Source organism: Cydia pomonella, chromosome 1 (genome assembly GCF_033807575.1).
Source record: "Cydia pomonella isolate Wapato2018A chromosome 1, ilCydPomo1, whole genome shotgun sequence".
Taxonomy (NCBI): domain Eukaryota; kingdom Metazoa; phylum Arthropoda; class Insecta; order Lepidoptera; family Tortricidae; genus Cydia; species Cydia pomonella.
The window spans coordinates 42,153,179-42,173,821 of record NC_084703.1 but is presented as its reverse complement, the minus strand read 5'-3'; the positions used below and the strand labels follow the sequence as shown (position 1 = coordinate 42,173,821).

General features: G+C 35.4%; 1 protein-coding gene across 2 annotated transcripts; it reads right to left on the bottom strand.

Moving 5' to 3' along the window:
- Positions 1-898: 898 nt before the first annotated feature.
- LOC133524191 (leucine-rich repeat-containing protein 57) lies at positions 899-17,824 on the bottom strand. Of its 2 annotated transcripts, none has more exons than XM_061860073.1 (4): positions 17,521-17,824; positions 4,452-4,595; positions 3,114-3,281; positions 899-1,987 (listed from the first exon to the last, which is right to left on the bottom strand). In XM_061860073.1, the coding sequence occupies exons 1-4, from the start codon at positions 17,681-17,683 to the stop codon at positions 1,821-1,823; spliced, it is 642 nt and encodes a 213-aa protein (XP_061716057.1). In that variant the 5' UTR covers positions 17,684-17,824; the 3' UTR covers positions 899-1,820. The 2 variants fall into 2 exon arrangements, with proteins under 2 accessions (XP_061716057.1, XP_061716065.1); XM_061860081.1 differs by lacking the exon at positions 17,521-17,824 and adding an exon at positions 5,233-5,382.
- Between the last annotated feature and the right edge of the window lie 2,819 nt (positions 17,825-20,643).

Here is a 20,643-nt window from a genome sequence, read left to right as displayed (position 1 = left end):
AATACATGTTTAAAAGACACACAAACAAAACAAATGTCTATTCGAACACGTCACAACTACATACAACAGGTGACTTACTGCAGTTTTTTACCTATACCTCCATTATTTCCGATATCGGGCCCGAAATCAGGTCCCGTTTTCCGTTTCATGGAATATCAGCACATCGTTAATTTGAAATGTAAAAAATAATTTGTCTCTAATTGCCAAAAATGTTCAACGTTTGATAATTTTGCATATCAACAGGTAAAGATTCATATTGTATGCATGATAAAAGTATGTGCATACAAAAATGTTATGCGTACGTGGTGTAACGGGCAAAGCGTTAAATAAAACACTTAATTAGTTTTATATATATTACAAGTATTAAATCATAGTACTTTTATAAAACACTATAAAACGTATATTTCAGAAAATACAATTTTGAGAAAATAACTATTTTTTTTTAATATATATATATATATATATATATATATATATATATTTATATCTCTTTAAATTCAATGAAATTATCATCTTCAGTCAAAACAATCTTTGGGCAATCTTTAATGATATTTTAATTATTTTACAAATCGATTAAAATGCGTAAAACAAACAAAAACCGTTAAGAAGCACAATAATTCTTAATAAAAATATGTTAAAAATAATAAACTGCCACTTCATCTTAAATATAAGGATGCCTTTAGCACCACATTAGAGTTTTCTCTATATTTCCTTATTCATAAAGCACATTCCTATCTTAATGAATGGACTAGTATTCAATATAAAAACTTATTATAACAAAGCCAGTCAGGCGTATTAGGTATAGACATCAATTTCATATACCTGTAAAATGTACTGTAATACAGAGAAAATGATCGCATCTCCTTATTCAATTTTAACAAATTTCAATGTTTCTTTATAGAAAAAATACCTATGTCACTGGTGTTATATAAACAATGTCTTACTCGTCCATCATATATCTACCTTCAGTTCAGTATCGTATGAACAAAACTTATCACCATTATAGATTCAGAAAATTACAAACTTCACCCTGGCTTACCGCTATGTATATACTTAAGTACACATCTCTTTGAGCACAATAAAAAAAATCATTATTTTTAAAATCCGTTACAGCACTCAACCCCAGAGAACTCACTGGAAACATATTGCACAAACCCATATCTTTAAAACTACATACTTTCTCTAGGTCCTATATCATTCATCTTTGGTTGAACCAAAATAGTTTACACTTTGAAACAACACTAGTAATAATAATCAGGACCAGAATAAAGTAAGCACTTGGATAGATCCTGCGTTCTAAAATAAAATAATTATATAATTTTTGTGCAAACCACGATTTCAACATGGGCGTTGCAGTTAACGGAATCCACATTTACTCTTAGGTACATAAAACAATATGCAATGCACGAACTAACAACACACAATTTATATTGTCATCTTCTAACAGATAGATCACAGGCAGGCTAGGGCCAGTATCACAGCGCAGGTACGAGCTTTGCAAATAATAAGTACGATTAGCATATGCTAGTTACTGAAATATTTGTTTTATTAAAAATTCAGGTAGATGCGCCTGAACTTATAATGTCACATGAGCTGCTACTCAGATTTTCTTCGTTTTATATAGGCCTTGTTACATACAATATGCAGCATAACTTTAATTGGTCTTTAATTAATCGATTAATATACTAAAAAAATATCAGATTAAAAAAACTTGTACTTATTATAATAGATGAACGTTCACAACTACAATGACTATAAATCGAGTAACTATCAAAAGCCCGTATGAATGTCAGCTCTGGCCCTGGACAAGTGCTAGCCTCCTAGAGGAGGAGGTCCTCCTCCCAGTCCTCCTTGACGCGCTCGGACACGGCCACTGAGGGCCGCGAGAGCTGCTTGAGCTCGTCGTGCACGCGCGGGGGGAGGGGGTTGTCGCTCAGGTCCACGTACTCGAGGGCGCGCGACCGCCCCAACCGGTCCACGTCTACCTCTGGAAAATACAATGGCCACTCATAAAGTCTCTTTAGTTCTACTGGTAGAACTGTTGGGATTAGGTGAATTTACATGTCTTGACAATCAACAGGATAGGTTCAGAGTCAATCGAAGTTACCCTCTCATTTTTAAACAACATGCTTAAATTGCATGAAACTTGGCACGAACATTAACGTAACATACTCGTATTACTCTTAGGTACTAATTTTCATTACTAACAATTGTTATACAAAAAAAATATAGACTCACTATAATTTGAAATAGTTACAAAATATCTACTCGCTCTAATTTCAGAGTTTACACGCTATAAAATTATCGTTAAGAGTGACATAAGGTGACCTATACCAAAGAGAATTTGAAATAGAGGTAGATAAAACTTATTTCAAATCGTGGCGCCATTTTACCGGGCATCGGCTAAAGGTTGTGGCGCCATCGCTCGAAACGATACCGCCATACCTTTGGGTCTATTAAATGGCGCCACTTTTTGATATTTAACAAATTTAACACATATCAGTGAAAAAATAAGGATCAAAATCAAATGGCGTTCTAAAAGTTTTAATCATGTGCCGAAAGATGCCAGTAAATTTACTGTGGCTACAAAGTTTACTTTGACAATCCACCTCTATTTCAAATTCTCTTTGCCTATATAACTTTACTCTTTGCACTATACAAAGTACTTTTTGCAATCCCAATTATGTCGTTATTATTTGAAATAAAAATAAAGCCGTCAAATTTGACAGTGATTGATCTTCAGCATGTTGTGTATATAGTGCAAAGATACTTAAGTTACTCTTTGGTGGAAAGGTATATATTATACTTGTAAGTATATTTGTTGCAGTACCACTTGTTTGTCTTAATAAGTAGTTTGTGTTTCATTGTATGTTGGTCGGAAATTATACTGAACACCATCTATTGTCAAAACTCTGGCCATGTCTTATCCAACCTCAACATTGGCGGAATCATCAACACCTTGATGGATCCATAACAACAAAATTGAATCGACTATCATATCAGTAGTTTTATTTAACAGTATTATATACTTGAACACATAAACATGATAGTAATGCACAACAACAAACTTGTTCTCTTCATGAAAGGATTGCAAAGAAAATAGTGGAACTTACCAATTATCTGATTGTGGTGTGCATGTAATGTGTGGAGGCTGGGACACTGGCAGGCAATGGCCGGGAGGGCCACAAAGCTGTTGTGGGAGATGTCCAGCCGCTCCAGGCAAGCCAGTGTGCACAGCTCGTCTGGCAATCTGGCCATCTGATTATTTGAGAGGTTCAAGTCTGAAATTAACACAAATTAATTGTTAATTAGTTACAGATTCCTTAGTATGTCAAAGTGTATTTCAACAATTCGCTTTGCTTGCAAACATATTTGATTATTTTTAATCCAGATACTGATCATGCCAATATAACTTAGATAAGCCATATTTAATTCTTAACTATATTTCACAAAAGGTGTCAATGTCAAGGCTAGCTTAGTTGGTTGGATGACTAATGAACAATCCAGTATAGAACCATACTAGCAATATTTACATTAAAAAAAAAATGAAAAAAAAAAGTTTATTAGGTTAAACATTATACGTACAATTTGACAACAATTGGATGAATCCTCCTTGTAAGTATATGTATACCTATATCAGGAGAACCCGCTCTTTCTTAATGTAGGCATGAGTACATAATATTCATATAACTTAAGCTATTGTTCTTAAAATTAAAACATTTATTGTAGTTTAATATCAATTAAAGTAAAGTGTACTGCTTGTACTGTGTGTGTGTGTGTTTATGTACTTCAGTTTATAAGTAATTCTGTTTCATTATAATTAAGGGATCCTAACCTTCTGTTAACAGTAATTTTACATTTAAATAGCGGTAAGTGATAAATTGATAGGTTATTGTTTATAGCATTATACTGAGCAGATTGTGTCGTATTTTGTCTTTTGGACAAAATACGACATTACCCCATTAGATCACTAATGACTTCCAAGGTCTCTTAATTGTACCACAGATTTAGGGTGGGTTGCTCCCAAACTGTCTGTCACCGAAATTTTATTATATGGGAAAGTTTGATAGATCTCTGCTCGTGACACTGAAAGTCTGTTAACTGTGGTTGGTGCAACTACCCCTATTAATAATACAAGAGCATAGCAGAGCTCTATTGGTTCGACACAATTGCAAGTAATATAATTTTTGTCCAGTTTAAATTGTAGTAACACAGTTCTTAATAGCAACCAGAAAGTAAATTACACAAGGCATTGCATTAAACATTATTTATATGTGACAGCGGCTGACAAATCATCTAACTTTGTCACTTGCCATAAGGATGACTTGTCAGGTTATTTGTATAAAGATACAAGCGAATCTCATCATTTTGGCAATCAACAAAGTGGGAGGTTTTGCCAGACATATACATATTTGTGTTCGAAGAATTTAGAGCAACATGAAAATACTGACCTGTAATCAAACTGAACTTGACTGCAAACTTGGGAGGTATCTTGGTGATGACGTTGCCACTGAGATCGCAGCTCTTAAGCTCCGTGTGTCGCATGAGGTGGTACACTGCATCTGGGACTTGCATGAGCTGGCATTCTGACAGGTCTGGAAAGATGACAATAATTGGTGTTAGACATACATATAGCTGATCTATTAACTGTAAGGGCAAAAATCGTATCCTGAACAAGGTAGGGTGACTGCTATATAGTTATTGGCCACTCTTAACAATAAGACTTTTATTGACTTGTTTCTTTCCGATTTCTTAATAGTAGCCAATTACTATGTAGTGACCATTGACTATTGCAAATCACCCTAAGTAGGTTTGCTGCTGATACTTCATACTGGTTTTTCATACTAAATCAGGACCAGGACCATAAATCCCTAGTTTTCTCCACATAAAATCAAAGCTGATAGTTTGCCTTAGGTATTAACCGCACTTAAATTCTTCTATAAGTTTCGAGAAAAATGAGTTTCATCATATCATATAGAAGTTATAATTTTTTTTTATTTAAAGATATATTACCATTTTGCAATAAAAATATTATAAAAAATTTGTTTACAAGATGAATATTATGACTATCACAGTGCATGTATAGATTTTTTTTAAATGTTTAATATTGTTCATGGTTGGTAACATGACTGTGTAATTAATACACAATAGCTATAAAATACCCAAGTACAGAGACGTTACATCACGTGCAATTGATCTGCACCTATAATTAGATCAAACTAATCACGTTACCTAGTGCTTGAGATTCCTGAGCATCTTCACACCTCAGAACAACACGAGTCACCGCTAGGGCCATGTCTGACACTTATCTAAGTCTATAGAAAACGCCACGAAAGTCCAGCGTGTTTCAGATAAATTTAACACTACAAGAGCAGCGTTAGAGTGGTTTTAGTCAGCTGACCTATTTATAAGTTTTATGAGTGCGCACATCACTCGCTTTAGGTACACTCCAGAAATTGCGCTGCATTGGAACTCAAACTAGATTCTACACGGTTTTCTTTTCACGTATAACGTTTTAGAAAGATATTTAATTAAAAATTTGGAGTATTTGGTAATATTAACGCAATATGAACGCAATGTTGGTATTTCGGGTTTCATCAGTGTTGTCACATACAATTTTGGCGAAATGGTAGAACAGGGTGCAAAAATAGGTAGAAATGGGTGGAGTTTAAAATGAAAAATAGGTTGATCTACCACTCAATAGAAGTACATTTTTATGATTAGAAATGTGTATAAAATGTTTTGAATTATTTATAAGTGTTTCATATTGTGACGTTAGTACACGTGTTTATTAAAGAAATCGAAACAAAAGTTAGGATTTCCATTGTTTGTAGGTAATAAACCTGCTTGTATAATCTGTTTCTTTGGCAAGTTTTCATTAAATCGAATCTAAATTCGGTAGAAATTAAGTAATGTTCCGTCACATGTATTAAGAATTGCTTACAGTAGTACCATTTTGAAAATAGGTAGATTTCAGGCCGAGTGAGGTAGATAGGTAGAACGCAGGCAAAATAGGTAGATCTACCGAAAAGTTGGTAGATGTGACAACACTGGGTTTCATTCTGTTCATTCGTGACATTGACATTGGAATGACAGTCATGACAGAAGAAACTCAACAGCTGAAACAGGATACGTTCGAAATTCATAGCGAGAAAAGGGCTACTTTAGAGTGCTTTAGAGGCATCTGAAATGAGAGCCTGATTATTGGATCTGATAGACGAGAGTTACTTACATTGTATAAAAATCCTGTAAAGGGCTTATTACATATATCCTTTCGTCGCGTCGGGCCCGAGCAATTAGGTTTTTCGTTTCACGCAAAACACATCCCTCGCTACGCATCCTCACACATCTCTGGTGGTAACCTAGCCTGAATGTCAGAAACCTAATACTCAGGTAGCTAAAATGAGGATAAGTACTGCTTTGTTTGATTACAAGGTCTACTAAATTTCTATAACGATTCAAACCTGTTCTTTAATTACGACACACAGCCTAATTATTGGCAGTGAGTCATACGCAGCACATTCACATGTATAGCAAGGAAGTACAACGAACAGTGACCTTTTCTCGCCCGGTTTACCTTTATGGAATAAATTGTTCTGCTAAGGCCAACATGTGCTGGGGAGTCATGTTTGTAAATCACTGTGTAAGATGTTCTAAATCGATCGTGAGCGAGCCATGTCAGCGACCGGCATCGACAGCACGCAGTCAGTCCAACGTGCATGTCTTCCGCGTGTTAGCGAATTCATTGTATACTTATTCTTGTCTTCCGCAAGCCTATATGGATGTAGTTAAGAACGAGGAAAACAGTAAAATAACACTTCGGTTTTGCCGCCTGTTTAGTATGGACTTCCGCACAATATAAGACGTTTTATTCAAAATGCAATAACTTTATTCATTTAATAAATATTACATAAAAATATTAAATAGCTGTTTCTAATTATTATTGGATTAAGTAGTTATAGAACTTAAACAACCTACTCCTGATAATGTGATAATATTCTGAGCTTTTGATCTCTTGACTATTAGTGTAGCTATATTTTATTGTAGCTGTATTATATGTTTAGTGTAGCTATATTTTGTAATGTGTAGTGATTATGTAGGGACCTAATTGTTACATTTTATTGGTATTATGAAGTTATTACTACACTAATTGGTAAATTAAACACAAACAATGGCTAGGTTAGTTGAGTAGCGAGGTACAACTGCGCAGAACGTTCCCTTTTCCAAAATAACATTCTAATATTAGGAATTGCGACTAACAGTAAGAGCTGCGGCTAGAATCATACTCCGTTCGTTTATTAACTACCTATTCCAATACAAATACAGCCCCGGATTGACACAGACGTAGAAGTAAATAATTTATAGCGTTATTAGGTAATAGTATCACGATAGGTAGATAATACTACATTACGATACAAGTGCGAAAAGTAGGAAATTCGCAACGAGTGGGGATAAATTAAAACATGACCGAAATGGAGGGAAAAATTTATAAAGACTAAATTTATAGTTAAAAATGATTGCGTTTCAGTGTTGGACCCGATTAACTCATCCACAAATTACTTCAGTAAGGTACTTTCGACGACCTGTCGGGCCTAGTGGGTAATGACCCTGCCAATGGTTCGAATTCGTAAGGGCATTTATTTAAGTGATGAGCACGGATATTTTTGTTCCCGAGTCATGGGTGTTCTCGATGTATACATATAAGTATGTAATTATCTATTTAAGTATGTGTATCGTCGCCTACATTGCTTCGTTTCAGACTAGGTCGATCTGTGTAAGATTGTCCCTAATATTTATTATTTATTTATTTATTAATAATTGATATCAGAGATGGTGTTACCAATATATATTGGTCCGTTATTGGCAATTGGCAAATAAATCTCTTTTCAATGGCCGGCAACGAATTAGTATTTTTATTAGAACAGGTACATTTATTATAGGTTGATATATAAATAGTGCATTTTATGTGCTTTGTAAGTCGCATAACTTACTAAGATAATAATTTGTAGGCAGATACTTACCTAATCTTCAACGTACCTAAGTGCCTACTGTGATGATTAGGTATGGTCAGAACCCCTAGTGTAAATTTATTCGATAGCGTGACGTGACGTACGCGTTTGCGTTAAGTCTCATTTTGTATGGGATTTAGAAAAAGCGCGCCAAGCGGGTCGTTTTGGAAACTCAAAATCCCATACACAATAAGACTTAACGCAAACGCGTACTTCACGTCTCGCTATCGAATAAATTTACACTAGGGGTACCTGTTTTCTTTGGCGGACCTAGGTCCGCCAAACAAAACAGAATGAGTTACATAAACTTAACGCATATAAATAATTTATTTTGTAAGAACACAATGTGCATGTTAAGGGTGGGCAGCTCAGAGATTTACTTTGTTTGATAAGTGAATTAATTATGATATTAAGAAATTAATCACCGCCACGAAGCGACGGTCTCGACCCGGCCTTGGACAATTTCACAATTTTTACACGATATCTTCGTTAGGTTTACGAAAGCCTGCAATACCAACACCTTAGAACAGTTAGCTTACGTTGCGTAAACAAAGCTATGTTCCGCGTAATTATCCACTATGTCTCAAGCGATTATAAACTCTGAATGAGAGTAGTATGATTATTTTCCGCTTAATCCAGGTTTTAACGACAAAGGAAAAATGTGCGGATTCCAGCCAAGATTCTTGCGGTTCTTACGGCGGTTCGGGTAGAATGGTTACTAAGTGGGTATAGTATGCCGCGCACAAAAACGACAGTTACGTCAATATTATTGTTATGTGATTGAAAGTGCAGCAATCAGTGATCTGTTAAGATTTTCTCTCATTTCAAATGTAGATATGAGTATATCTTTCTCACACAATAAATTTTCCGTACTTATTTTAAAATAGTTAAATGATTTAATTAAGTTAATTCCAGTAATAATGATATAATATAATAAATATTTCATTCAAAATTATGATAAATAAAAACAAATGTTAGGTACTTAGATACCTACACAATTTACCACCCGGGTTCGAATCCTGCAGTGGCATGATTCCATGTTTATCGCCTGTCACTGTCGCACTTACATACGAGTTAGAACGTGACAGGCATGGTGACAGCAGATAAACATACGACCGTGCTACCGCCGATGGTAAGGACATTTATTTGTGTTTACCACAAATAATTGGTATTTAATTCTTATTGGGACAACATAAGATGACAATATACAGTAAATAAAGCTTAAATAAAAATTTAACAAACGAAATAATCGTTAAAACTAAACTACCTGTTATACCAGTACAAATAATTGTTCGTCAGTTATACTTTATACATTATACATATCGTAGTTTAGTACTCACAACACAATGAGTCAGCTCACACACTGTTTGACGAGGTCGATCTGTGTACGATTGTCCGCGGTTGTAGCATGGTCGCATTTTTATCACTTGTCAGTATGCCTGTCACTTTCGCACTTACATACTTGTAAGAACGTGACAGGCATAGTGACAAATGATAAAAATGCGACCGTGCTATAGCCACTGTAATATTTATTTATTTCAGTATTATTATTTTACAATTTCTTGATAAACACCGTTCTAATGAATACTTAGGTGTTAGGCGTTTACCTATATGTTAAATAATATGGATTTACCTTACATCCACCATCATTATAGACAATTAATAATGTAAGTCTAAGTAAATAGTTTTATATATGATTAGAGTCATCCGACTTTCTCTAAGAAGATTCGCAAGCCCCAACAAGGTGACAATACTAATCGAACGAGATACGTAATCCGTCGAATCAAAAACCCCACGAAATCGTATCCATAACCATAATTCACGTAATACTCGACGGGTCGCAATTTGTAACAGTATTCATGATATGTTCCAATAAATAAACAGCCGTGAACTGGAAATTGGGCAGTGCGGTAACCGCTAGAGAAATAATTGGGAAACTCGAGTAGCGGGTTTCGATAGGTGCCTGCCAAGGTTGAACATCTTCGAATAGTCTTGTGTTACCGTAGTATCGTACCAGCTCGTATTGTGTACGAGTATAAAACACGTGAATTTACTACTTGTCCAAAATAAACTCCAAGTTACACTTTTTAGATTGTATCTAAATTTATTTTGTATGTGATCATCCGAGCATAATGTATCTAAAAACAATCTGAGTGCATTGAAATCTGTATTATACTCTAAATAAAGCACTCTTACTCTAAATCAGATTTAAGTGGTTACTTTTTTTCATATGTGCTTCGATTACTCTACGAGAATTGTACAATTAATGAAACTTACTTTTTATAGTATATAGCAATTAAACAGTAGCTATAAACCGACAACGGAACGTGTGAGTCATTAATTAGTGCAAACCTGTTTAATGTACGGCAATATTAGTGGTTTGCGAGAATTTTGCGTAATTAGGTATCTCCTCAATTCTTTTTCTTCGCCAACGGAGCATGTAAGGTCATCAAACAATGGAAGGACACACACTTTTACTACAAAGATCTGTAATTGTACCTCTACATGCATCGGGGAGGTAGAGATGTATAAATATAGTACATATGTATACAAATAAGTCTGTTAACTTTTATTTCATACAAGTAGGTAAAATGGGTTACTAAATGAAAATCGATAAGTAACTATTTAAGTCACGCACACACAGAAGAACAATGAAAGCTAAGGATATACTGGAATGTTATTTCTGGTTGTAACATAATTTTCATAAACTGCTCCCGACTTAGTTTTCGTGAATTATCATTTTCATGCACGAAGACGCGTGCTTTGGCTCGTATTATCACCCTTTTAAAGGTCAGATTTGACGAATCTGCGCGTCATCGTGAATGACACGATATACACCGTGGGCCAATTAAACCCGACAGATTTAAAGGTGTATTCTTGACCGCATTTAGAGACTAAAATGTCATACAAAGTTTCCTGAATTTAGAGATAATGACAATTTTTGAGAAAATTTGTTTCTGTTATAACTTGTGAGAAACGCCTTTTTAGCTGTGACGCTGCCACTATGTGCCTTGGTTTAGACATACCTACAGACAGATATTAAAGTTTTAAAGTAAACTCGCAATTTTATCTGTATTTAAAAAAATACTTTGCTTATTTGTTGTAATGATACTTTTTGATCGTGTGTAGTAAGCGTATGCAGAAAAAGCAAAAAAAAAAATTCGGCAAATAAATTATTGGAATTTGGCCAAAGTTCCTTTAACATTTTTTGCTCCTTATGACCCCAGGAATGCATGGTAAAATCTGCCAGGTTTAATTGACTCACGGTGTATATCTTGCTCTAACTGGGAGCCTAAGAAGTAGGCTATTAAGTGCGGTCACGATGAAAGTTGAGGCTACCTAATTTACAAGTAATTAGAAAAGTGGTAGCCACTATCTTTGTGACTCCTTACCCTTGACGACTACAACCAGTGGTTACAATATGCTTAGTTACACTTGAGCAGCAACCATGCATAATTATCATTTAGCCATTGCTATGACATGCCTTGTTAACATTGATGCCGACTTTCAGTCCTAAGTGCTTTAAATAGTACTTATAAATCTACAAATAAAAAAAATATTTACGGTGTCCGATATATTCAGTTGGAATTAAGCGTTATATAGGTAGTACCTATTTCTTATATATGTAAATGAAAACTATCTATGTTTTTGTTTACTCTTGTATATAAGACTCCTGAACGACGTAGGTAGTTGTCAATATTTTGAATGTTATCTATATTATCAGCAATCATCATTAAACATAACATCTCTTATCAATGATTACCTACCTAATAGTTCGTGTCATCCACGATGACGCGTAGATTTGTCAAATCTAACTTTTAATTACATAATAATACGAGTCAAGCCCGCGTCTTCTCTTCGTGAATACACGAACTATAGTGTGAACCCTTTATTTGACACATACAACGGAAGGTAGTGAGTTCAATGCTAAGTTTAGTCGAAATGATTCTGGTTGGTTAGGAAACAAATTCAAAATGGATCTATATTCTATTGATAGCAACAGCGGCATCAGTGACCGTTATAATTAATAAGTGGTTTTTCTATCAATATTTAGTCAGTCACTGCAACTTCAGAAGTCTCGAATGGCAGAATACCTAACAATTTTTGTAATATACCTAATGGGTAGGTACTTAATGGGAACTTACTGTTACTATTACCTGGAGTAAAAGTAAGCTCTCATACATTCAGGATCGCGAACAGTAATGTGGGTTCTCTAATTCTGAATTATACTGTTGGTGGTAAATAAGCAATAGTGTTAAGGTAGGTAGATACATAACATGATATAGGTACATTTTAATTTTCGCTAAGCAGTCTTTATCAGATTAGGCATATTTCAATTTAGTCCATGTACTACTAGCTATATTAGTTGAAAATCACGAAAAACATTATCGGACAGGGTACCTAAGCATAAGAAATTATACAGCGAGCCGAGCACGATCGAATTTATCGCCTGTCACCATGCCTGTCACGTTCGTTAGGTGTGTAAGTTCGAAAGTGACAGGCATAGTGACAGGCGATAAAAATGCAACCATGCTGCCACCGCAGGTTGCAAACAAAATGTGAACATTTACTACTTACGAAGTGCCTAAGTGGACGAAGCGAGAAGCGGTTAAGTTATGCATTAAATTAGAGCAGATACTTTGAAAAACTATTTTTTCGCTGTAATCTGATGTACAGCGTACTCTAGCGTAGCTACTGCTATTACCGGCAAGTACGATGTGTTCTGATCTTCAAATCATTTTAAAGATAAGATGAAGATAATTTTATTGTCAAAACCTGTGTACAAAGGTATAACATATCATTTATATACAATATAGGTAGTTGTCAACAGATTGCCCATTTGCCCATTTTGAGTATCTACCTCGTCCGCTTAGCTACTTCTCATGCTACTGAAAATTTTGATATGCTCTCAATCTCCTTTCATTGAAAATACACCTTACTTGGTTAATTACACATGGGAAAGACATTCGCCATAGACGCTTGGCAGCCGATGCAAGTAGCGACCGACTGGCATCATAAATTGGTGACGTTTTAAGGCAAACGGTATTGTCGACAAGCGGCCCAATTCGAACAATGCGTATTAGATGTCACAGCGATACATTGATCTGTCAGTGTCATAAGTGACATTTCTTAAACCAAAAACGTCACTTTTGACACTGACTGATCGCTATCGTATCGGTGTGACCCAGAGACATGTCAGTCGCTTCGCTTGACAGACAGATGAAGTGTGCGAAAGGGAAGCCATGACGTATATGAACAAGCTATAAGTGCGAAAGAGGCAGACTACATATGAGAAAACGTAACCAATTTTGAGTTCGAAGGCGGCCGAGGCGGCCAAAGTCATATTGTCGTATTTTTTAACGTGAAAAATATACGAGAATCAAAAAGAAAAATATATATTAAGTAATTTAGTGACGATGGTGTCATATTGTGTGCCGGGTTGTAGTGTTTCAGGGCCAAAAAACCCAGGAAAATACTCATTTCACAGGTAATTATGATAATCGTAGCGAAATTTTCGTAACGATATTTTATCAAATTAACAGCATAAAAAGTGTAAAAAACCAATTTATACAGTTCATTATAAGTTTTTCTTCAATTGTGTGTTAATATTTCATCATAATAGTCAATAATTTAGAATATTTTGTGTAAAAACCTAAACTGTTACTTTACGCTAGGGCTTGACAAAATGTTCATATGACTGTATCGATAACTTGTCGGTATATTCGTAGGTATGGAATTAGTTGTTCACAAGACATCATTAAGATATTACCTTTATAACCGACTTAAAATAATAACGATTGTTATAAGTAATACCTTTTTTGAAGGTGCACATGTTTAGCGATAAATTTAAACTTCACTTTCCGACACAGTACTTACATTTTAACCACTTTTCCACGGCTTTGCCGCCAACACAAGGAAACACAAGACAGCGTATACTTGTACACAGCGTATACACACCCAACCCAACTTGTCAGCAGGAAAAGGCGCGAAATTCAAATTTTCTTTGGTAAGTCAACTCTTTGCGAACACATTTTCAAACAACTTCAACTTTATCATCTTCAACTTTTTCAAACACATTTGAAAAAGTAGTCGATAAAGCAGTTAAACATCGATAGATCATTAATATGTTGTAACATGACATCACTATTTTTGTGCGCACATAGACAATTTACGCACACACTTGCATTTCATTTTTGGTCACACTTTCGAAGTTTGACAGTCGTTCTATACTATCCTATTTCTATGGTGTGACCACTTATGTATAAAGCATTATTCGAATTGTACCGAATCTCGATTAGGATTTTTTTATGTATGGAGTAATTTGTGTATGGACTACCGACCCCTGCAGTTACTTAAAAAACGGCACATTCGTTTGTTGTTTGTTATAGATCATAATATTTATAAGTATGGAGTTGATAAGTGTACGCAATTATGGTAAACATAATGATGATGTTATGATATAAATAACGATGATTATAATGATTACATAATTGTTGGATATAATTTTTGGAAAACTTTTTTAATTTATTGTTAGTCAGGACCTTCATACGTTGTACATATTGGCCCTAAAAACTTTTGTTTATTTTTATGACATGCGTTTAACTTGTAAGTAAGTAAATAGTGCTTTTGTATATGCGACGCTATGATAAGTAAGTAGACAACATTAAATTGCCTACATTCTTAATATTTCGTAAACCTGGGAGTAGAATTTAATACTCTGTAAAAATATAGACCAGATTTATGTAGTAGGTATAAAAATACCTACCTGTATTACTTGGATTTTTCAATTCAGTATGTGTAGAGAGATAATAAAATATTTATTTTCTCGATCAGATATAATCACTGGGTATATTATGTACTTACTTATATTCAATTTCTGATGTGTCGTCGAAAAGTCAAATTTTCCACATGGAAAAGTTACGGTGAATTCTCATATTTTGTAAGGGAGTCAGAATTTTGTGTGTCCTGTCCTGTGAAAATTTCCGAGAACCTTTTAAATTTTTTGGAAACTTCCCGTAACTTGCACATGCACACCTGTAGATGAGAGATCATTAATAAGTATGTAATTATGTATACCTAGTGCTTGGTGCTAAAATTATGTGTATAAATGTACCGTTTACCTACTTATAAATTTAACTACCGTGTTTATTTGTTTTGGTGTCACGGTACTATGGCTGTCGCATTCTAACAAGTGATTAAGTGCGAAAGTGACAGGCATAGTGACAAGTGATAAAATGCGACCGTGCCGCAGCTCTATGAAATTTTCCAAACCCACTATTTTCGCCCTCAATTCTTGACATTCATAACAATAAATAGATTCAATTAGGTGTTCCGACAACGCAAGTTGTTGATAAGATTACATGTCTACGCAATTTAAATAATTATAGCTCGCCTTTTGTCTTCTACTTAGTACAGTAAGTATAATATAAGAACAATGACTACTTATTTCCGGACTATTTAGGAATTCCTTTTCGACGTTCTGATTTGACGTTGATGGTGTCACTTCCACACTCTGTGAAATGCAGAGTTACCTTATTTATCGGACTCTGGGTCAAACAACTATTAGAAAAATGACACTTCTGTGGATAACACAATAAAAGTTAACGACTCTGGTACCTTTTTCAGTACTTGAGACTCAAATAAGAAAAACGGGATATCTCGTTTTTCTTATTTGATTCTCAAGTACTGATAAAGGTATCCCGCTTGTAAAGGTGCCGCGTAAAAATTAGCTTAAGATTCCCTTAAATTTTCGATGTCTTCAGGAAAGACGCGAACGTGTTTGCTATAAAATGTGTATGACCCCTCTAGATATTTTCAGTATTTTCTTTATTCTAAATATTTTCTGTATGTAGTTGATTTATCCATCCCATTGGTTATACGGCGAAAATTATACCAGCGGTACACATATGTTTGACGTCGACTGTACACAGGTTTATTTAGTAGGTACGTCGCAAGTTTCTTGACCTGTACCCCTAGTGTAAATAAATTCGATTTCCAAACGTGACGTACGCGTTTGCGTTTAGTCTCATTTTGTATTGGATTTCGAAAGAGCGCGCCAAGCGGGACGTTTTGGAAACTCAAAATCCTATACAAAATGAGACTTAACGCAAACGCGTTCGTCACGTTATGATGTCGATCAAATTTACACTAGGGGTACTGTTCTTATTTTAATTGTAACTCTTAACGCGGATTTGAGTTTACTGAAAATTTTAAATTTACACCTACCAATTTACGAAAACTTGGTCGTATGTATGTGACCATAGTACTTTTCCGTCAGTTATTGTTATTATGGTTAAAGAACGTTATTCTCAAAAGAAATTTACAAAACTTACTTGAGAATGCAATATTTATATAATATATTAATATATCTTTATTCCTTATTGCCGTGTTCATTAGCTAACTTGATTGTATCGACGATAATACTACGTTTTGTTTTTATTGTAGATAATTAACATTGGAAGACGTTTCTATTTTTGGTATATGCTAGTAATGCGACTTAAATCTTATACTCAGAATAATGATAATTACAAAAAAATGATACTTATTAATGTATGTATCTAGGTTAATTACTGGCCTAACAGAGTGTTAATGCGTGATAATCACTTTAATTCTTGTAGCATACATTCAAGTATCCGATTCTCTTTTTATTTTCCTCTAGAGCAATTTTAAACATTGTCTGTGTGTCTGTCAAGAATAATATAAATAAATAACAAACAAATAAACATTAGGGATATTTTACACAGATCGACCTAGCGCCAACTGAGCAAAGCTACTGTGGGTACTATGTTAGATAAATACATAATATGTATTTATCTAACATAGTACCCACAGTAGCTTTGCTCAGTTGGCGCTACATACATATTATATACATATTATGTACTTACTACTTAGATACATAGAAAACACCCATGACTCAGGAAAAAATATCTGTCTGTATTCGTCACACAAATAAATGCCCATATCGGAATCCGAACCCAGGACCATAGGCTTCATAGGCAGAGTCACTACCCACTAGGCCAGAACGGTCGTCAAATAGCTTTAATTAAGCGAGATATATTTAAAATTTCCTTGTATATGAGAGAGATGAGACAGTCGAAATTGGTTATGCAGACACTACACACTAACATGAAAAGCTGATCTTAGTACAATACACTGGCCGGTCACAGATTATATGTAGGTATATTGTTTGTTTCGGTACGCCTCGCGCAAGTGCAGTTTATATCGCAGACTTATCGACTATTCTGATACATGATGCATTGCCAGATAGTTATTGACATACCAATTCTATTTCTATCGCCAAACTGTCATTTGTCAAAAATAGGTCCGTCGGCCAACTTCCAAGTTAGTTGTACCTATGTTTACACTAGGGTTCGGTTCAAAGCTGACGTAAAATATCATAACTAATTATAAAAAAAAAGTTAACGCTTATAGCAGCACTTGAACATAGGTGGACCTTATCTCGTAGTAGTAAGGTTCAGTTGAGTAATAGCTAGTCAACGACGGTACTGACCAAGCTGGCTGTTTTCCTGGGCATCCTCGCAGCGTCCGACGACGCGGATAATGGCACGGCCGGCGAGCCGGGCGCAGATCATCATTGCCGGCGCCCGCTGGTCCACCTCCTCGGCTTCCGCCGGCACCCGCGCTCCCCCCTCGTATTCCGTAGGCGGCCTCATCACTGATCACTGCACAAAAGTCACTGGCCGAAAACACTTGGATTTTTTGAAAGTTTTTAACAGTTCAACTGCTGCCGCTTCGAAACGCGAAACGCCTCTTACTCGGCTGCACTCTGTACCTAATATTCGAGCGGCGTGTTCGCGCCGGGCCTTTATATCATCGCCAAAACAAAGAAGCGTGGTGCGCGAGCGGGAACGCGAAACAACAAAGCGCTCTCGCTCTGTCTGCTGCGTAGAGGACGCACGCGCGGAAGAAAATTTGAGGACATTTTCGCGAAAAGTAGTAATATTTCAATGTCGGAGCTTTTGTGTTTGAAAACATTTTCGTAGCTTTGTTTACAGGAAATAACAAGGAAGAGTTAAGGACGTGCAAAGACGTCTAAGTACAGTTAGTATCAATAGGTAGCGGATAGTTTAACATGACAAAAGTACCTATTTGTCTCTATCCTTAATAGTTTTACACATACAGATCCCTATAATTCGATTTAGAAATCTCTACAATTCGTGTTTACATAGTACATTACGATACAAGTGCAAATTACCTTTTCGCACGTGTATTGTACAACGTTTTACAGTACATACCCTTTAAATTTTCGACATACGCACGTATAGTGCTAGTGCTAGTTACCGCCCTAGGGCTGTACTGTACTGCAATAGTACATTGTGCAACGAAAGTTAAATTTTGGAAGCAAATGGTAATTCCCGACAGCCGCATGCTGGAGGGAATTAAAGACCCGAGTTTGCAATATTCTTACCCCCGGAGTTACACACACATGTTTTCATCACACTTGCGAAGAAAAACCTAATTTTAAGCAGAATTATTCTGAAATACTCTGACATATCAAACATTCGTCCGCCATATTGTCATCATATTGTTAGTTGTTGACAGGTTGAGCATCGAAGGCACAGACCTATTCGGCATTCAGCCACGATTGAAAATTATGAAAAATAAATTTAAACGGCTTTTAAATTAATCAAATTAAATATTTTTGAACATAAACAAACATATTAAATTATTAACGGCAGTATTTTTAAAGTTACGCTACTTGGTTTGTATGAATTAGTGACATAATTTATAAAAAATGTTATAATTGTTCACAGTGATGTCTTTTTGTGAAGTTATTTAGAAAATGGCAATAGTAGATTGAAAAGTCACTCACTTCTGTCGAGGTAGTACTTATCTGCACTGCGTTCGAGCGCCAATAGTCCGAGGCTGAAATGATGCCTTTCACCCGAGTTAAATACTCTACTTTTCATTTCGAATACGAGGAAAGTAAATAACATATGTTTAAAAAAACATGACAGAGATACTTTTATAGTTTTTCTTGAAAAATTTTAATTATCAATTTAGACAAACGTATCGATATTTATGAAAAAGAGAAATAAATATCGGAATGGAAATTGTACAACAAAAACATTAAAAAAAAAACGTGTTTGAAAAGTAAAATACTCTTACTTATGCACACTTCATGAACAACAATGACCCATTTTCATGAGAAATGAAAATACTGTTGACGCCAAGTTATTCGGCATGATAAGAGAGTTATTCATGTTAGAGAGTTATTTATATTACTCGTACAATGCGCTAATGTTGCTGACTGTACTTTAGGATTTATTTTTATTTTATTACATAATTACAAATGTTAACTTTAATTAATGTTAATGAAAACTAATAGAGATCTAATCTTAGGTAGACATAAAATTTGAAGTATTTTTGATATTTCACCGACACCTGTAAAATTTCTAGCGCTTTATGCGTTGAAAGTTGAATGTCATATTGGTCCTATTTATGATTTCTATTTACTTAATGAGAGCTACAGCAATTGGTTTCAATATGTTTCTATATGATATAGGAGGCAAACGAGCAGAAGGATCACCTGATGATAAGCGATTACCGCCGCCCATGGACACCTGCAACGCCAGAGGGGTTGTAAGTGCGTTGCCGGCCTTTAAGATGGGAGTACACTCTTGAAAGAAATATGGTAATAAAATACAAATTAAAGCTATAGTTTGTTGCCGGCGTTTAAAAACTGATGGTAAATACATGTTTTACAGGATTAGTCTATGCCATCCCATTACAGGTGCCAGTCCCATCATAGGGTCGTTTACTGTACATTGAAACATCACAAACAAACTCCCAAAATACGTAGTTCATAGAATTCACTCAATAACCTCGTTTGATTTGTTTGCTTTTGATATTCAATTCTTATCAATGTCCCATAACCGCGAAAACCAATTTACCGTTTCAAAATTGAACTAACTCTGTCAAACACATCCAATACTTAGTTACAAAGACGAGCGAAGCGAAAAGCATAAGCAATTTTCCTAGCGTACACTTTGCAAGGCAGATTGTGTTATACTTAAACCTAGTATTCACTGTCCTACTTGCAGTCAGCGGCGTATTTGGCGCCCCGGGCCAGTTAGATTCGCCGCCCCATAGTGTTGATAACGTATCTCATTTGAGGAAAAAGACCCTGTTTTGCGGCCCTTTGCAGCCTGCCGCCCTGGGTCATAGGGTAAATACGCCCCTGCTTACAGTCCTACAGGATTAGATCAGGATGAAGATACATCTTCAATGAGAAAATAATGTAATTCAGTATTACCATCTCACATTGCGAGTTACGAGTTCTAGATTTTTGGTCCCTTGCTGAATTTTTACATGATATTTAAACCTTTTACCGGGCATAAGAACGCAACGCCGCATCACTTACACCGTGGAAACCTATGCTTAAAGCCTTAGAACACCTAAAGTCTTCGTTACTAGTCGTGCGATAGCGCAAAGGACAACTATAGGTGTTATGGCGGGCGCTGTCAAAGTAACCTTCACACTTTCAGGTAAGGTTTACATTAGCTCGCTTACGCCCGAGATCTTGGCGTTTCAGTGATCTTTGTGTTTATAACATAAAGTGTTCAAATGTTTATGTTTTACAAGTACAAAACTCTAGGAAATGGAAAGGTCT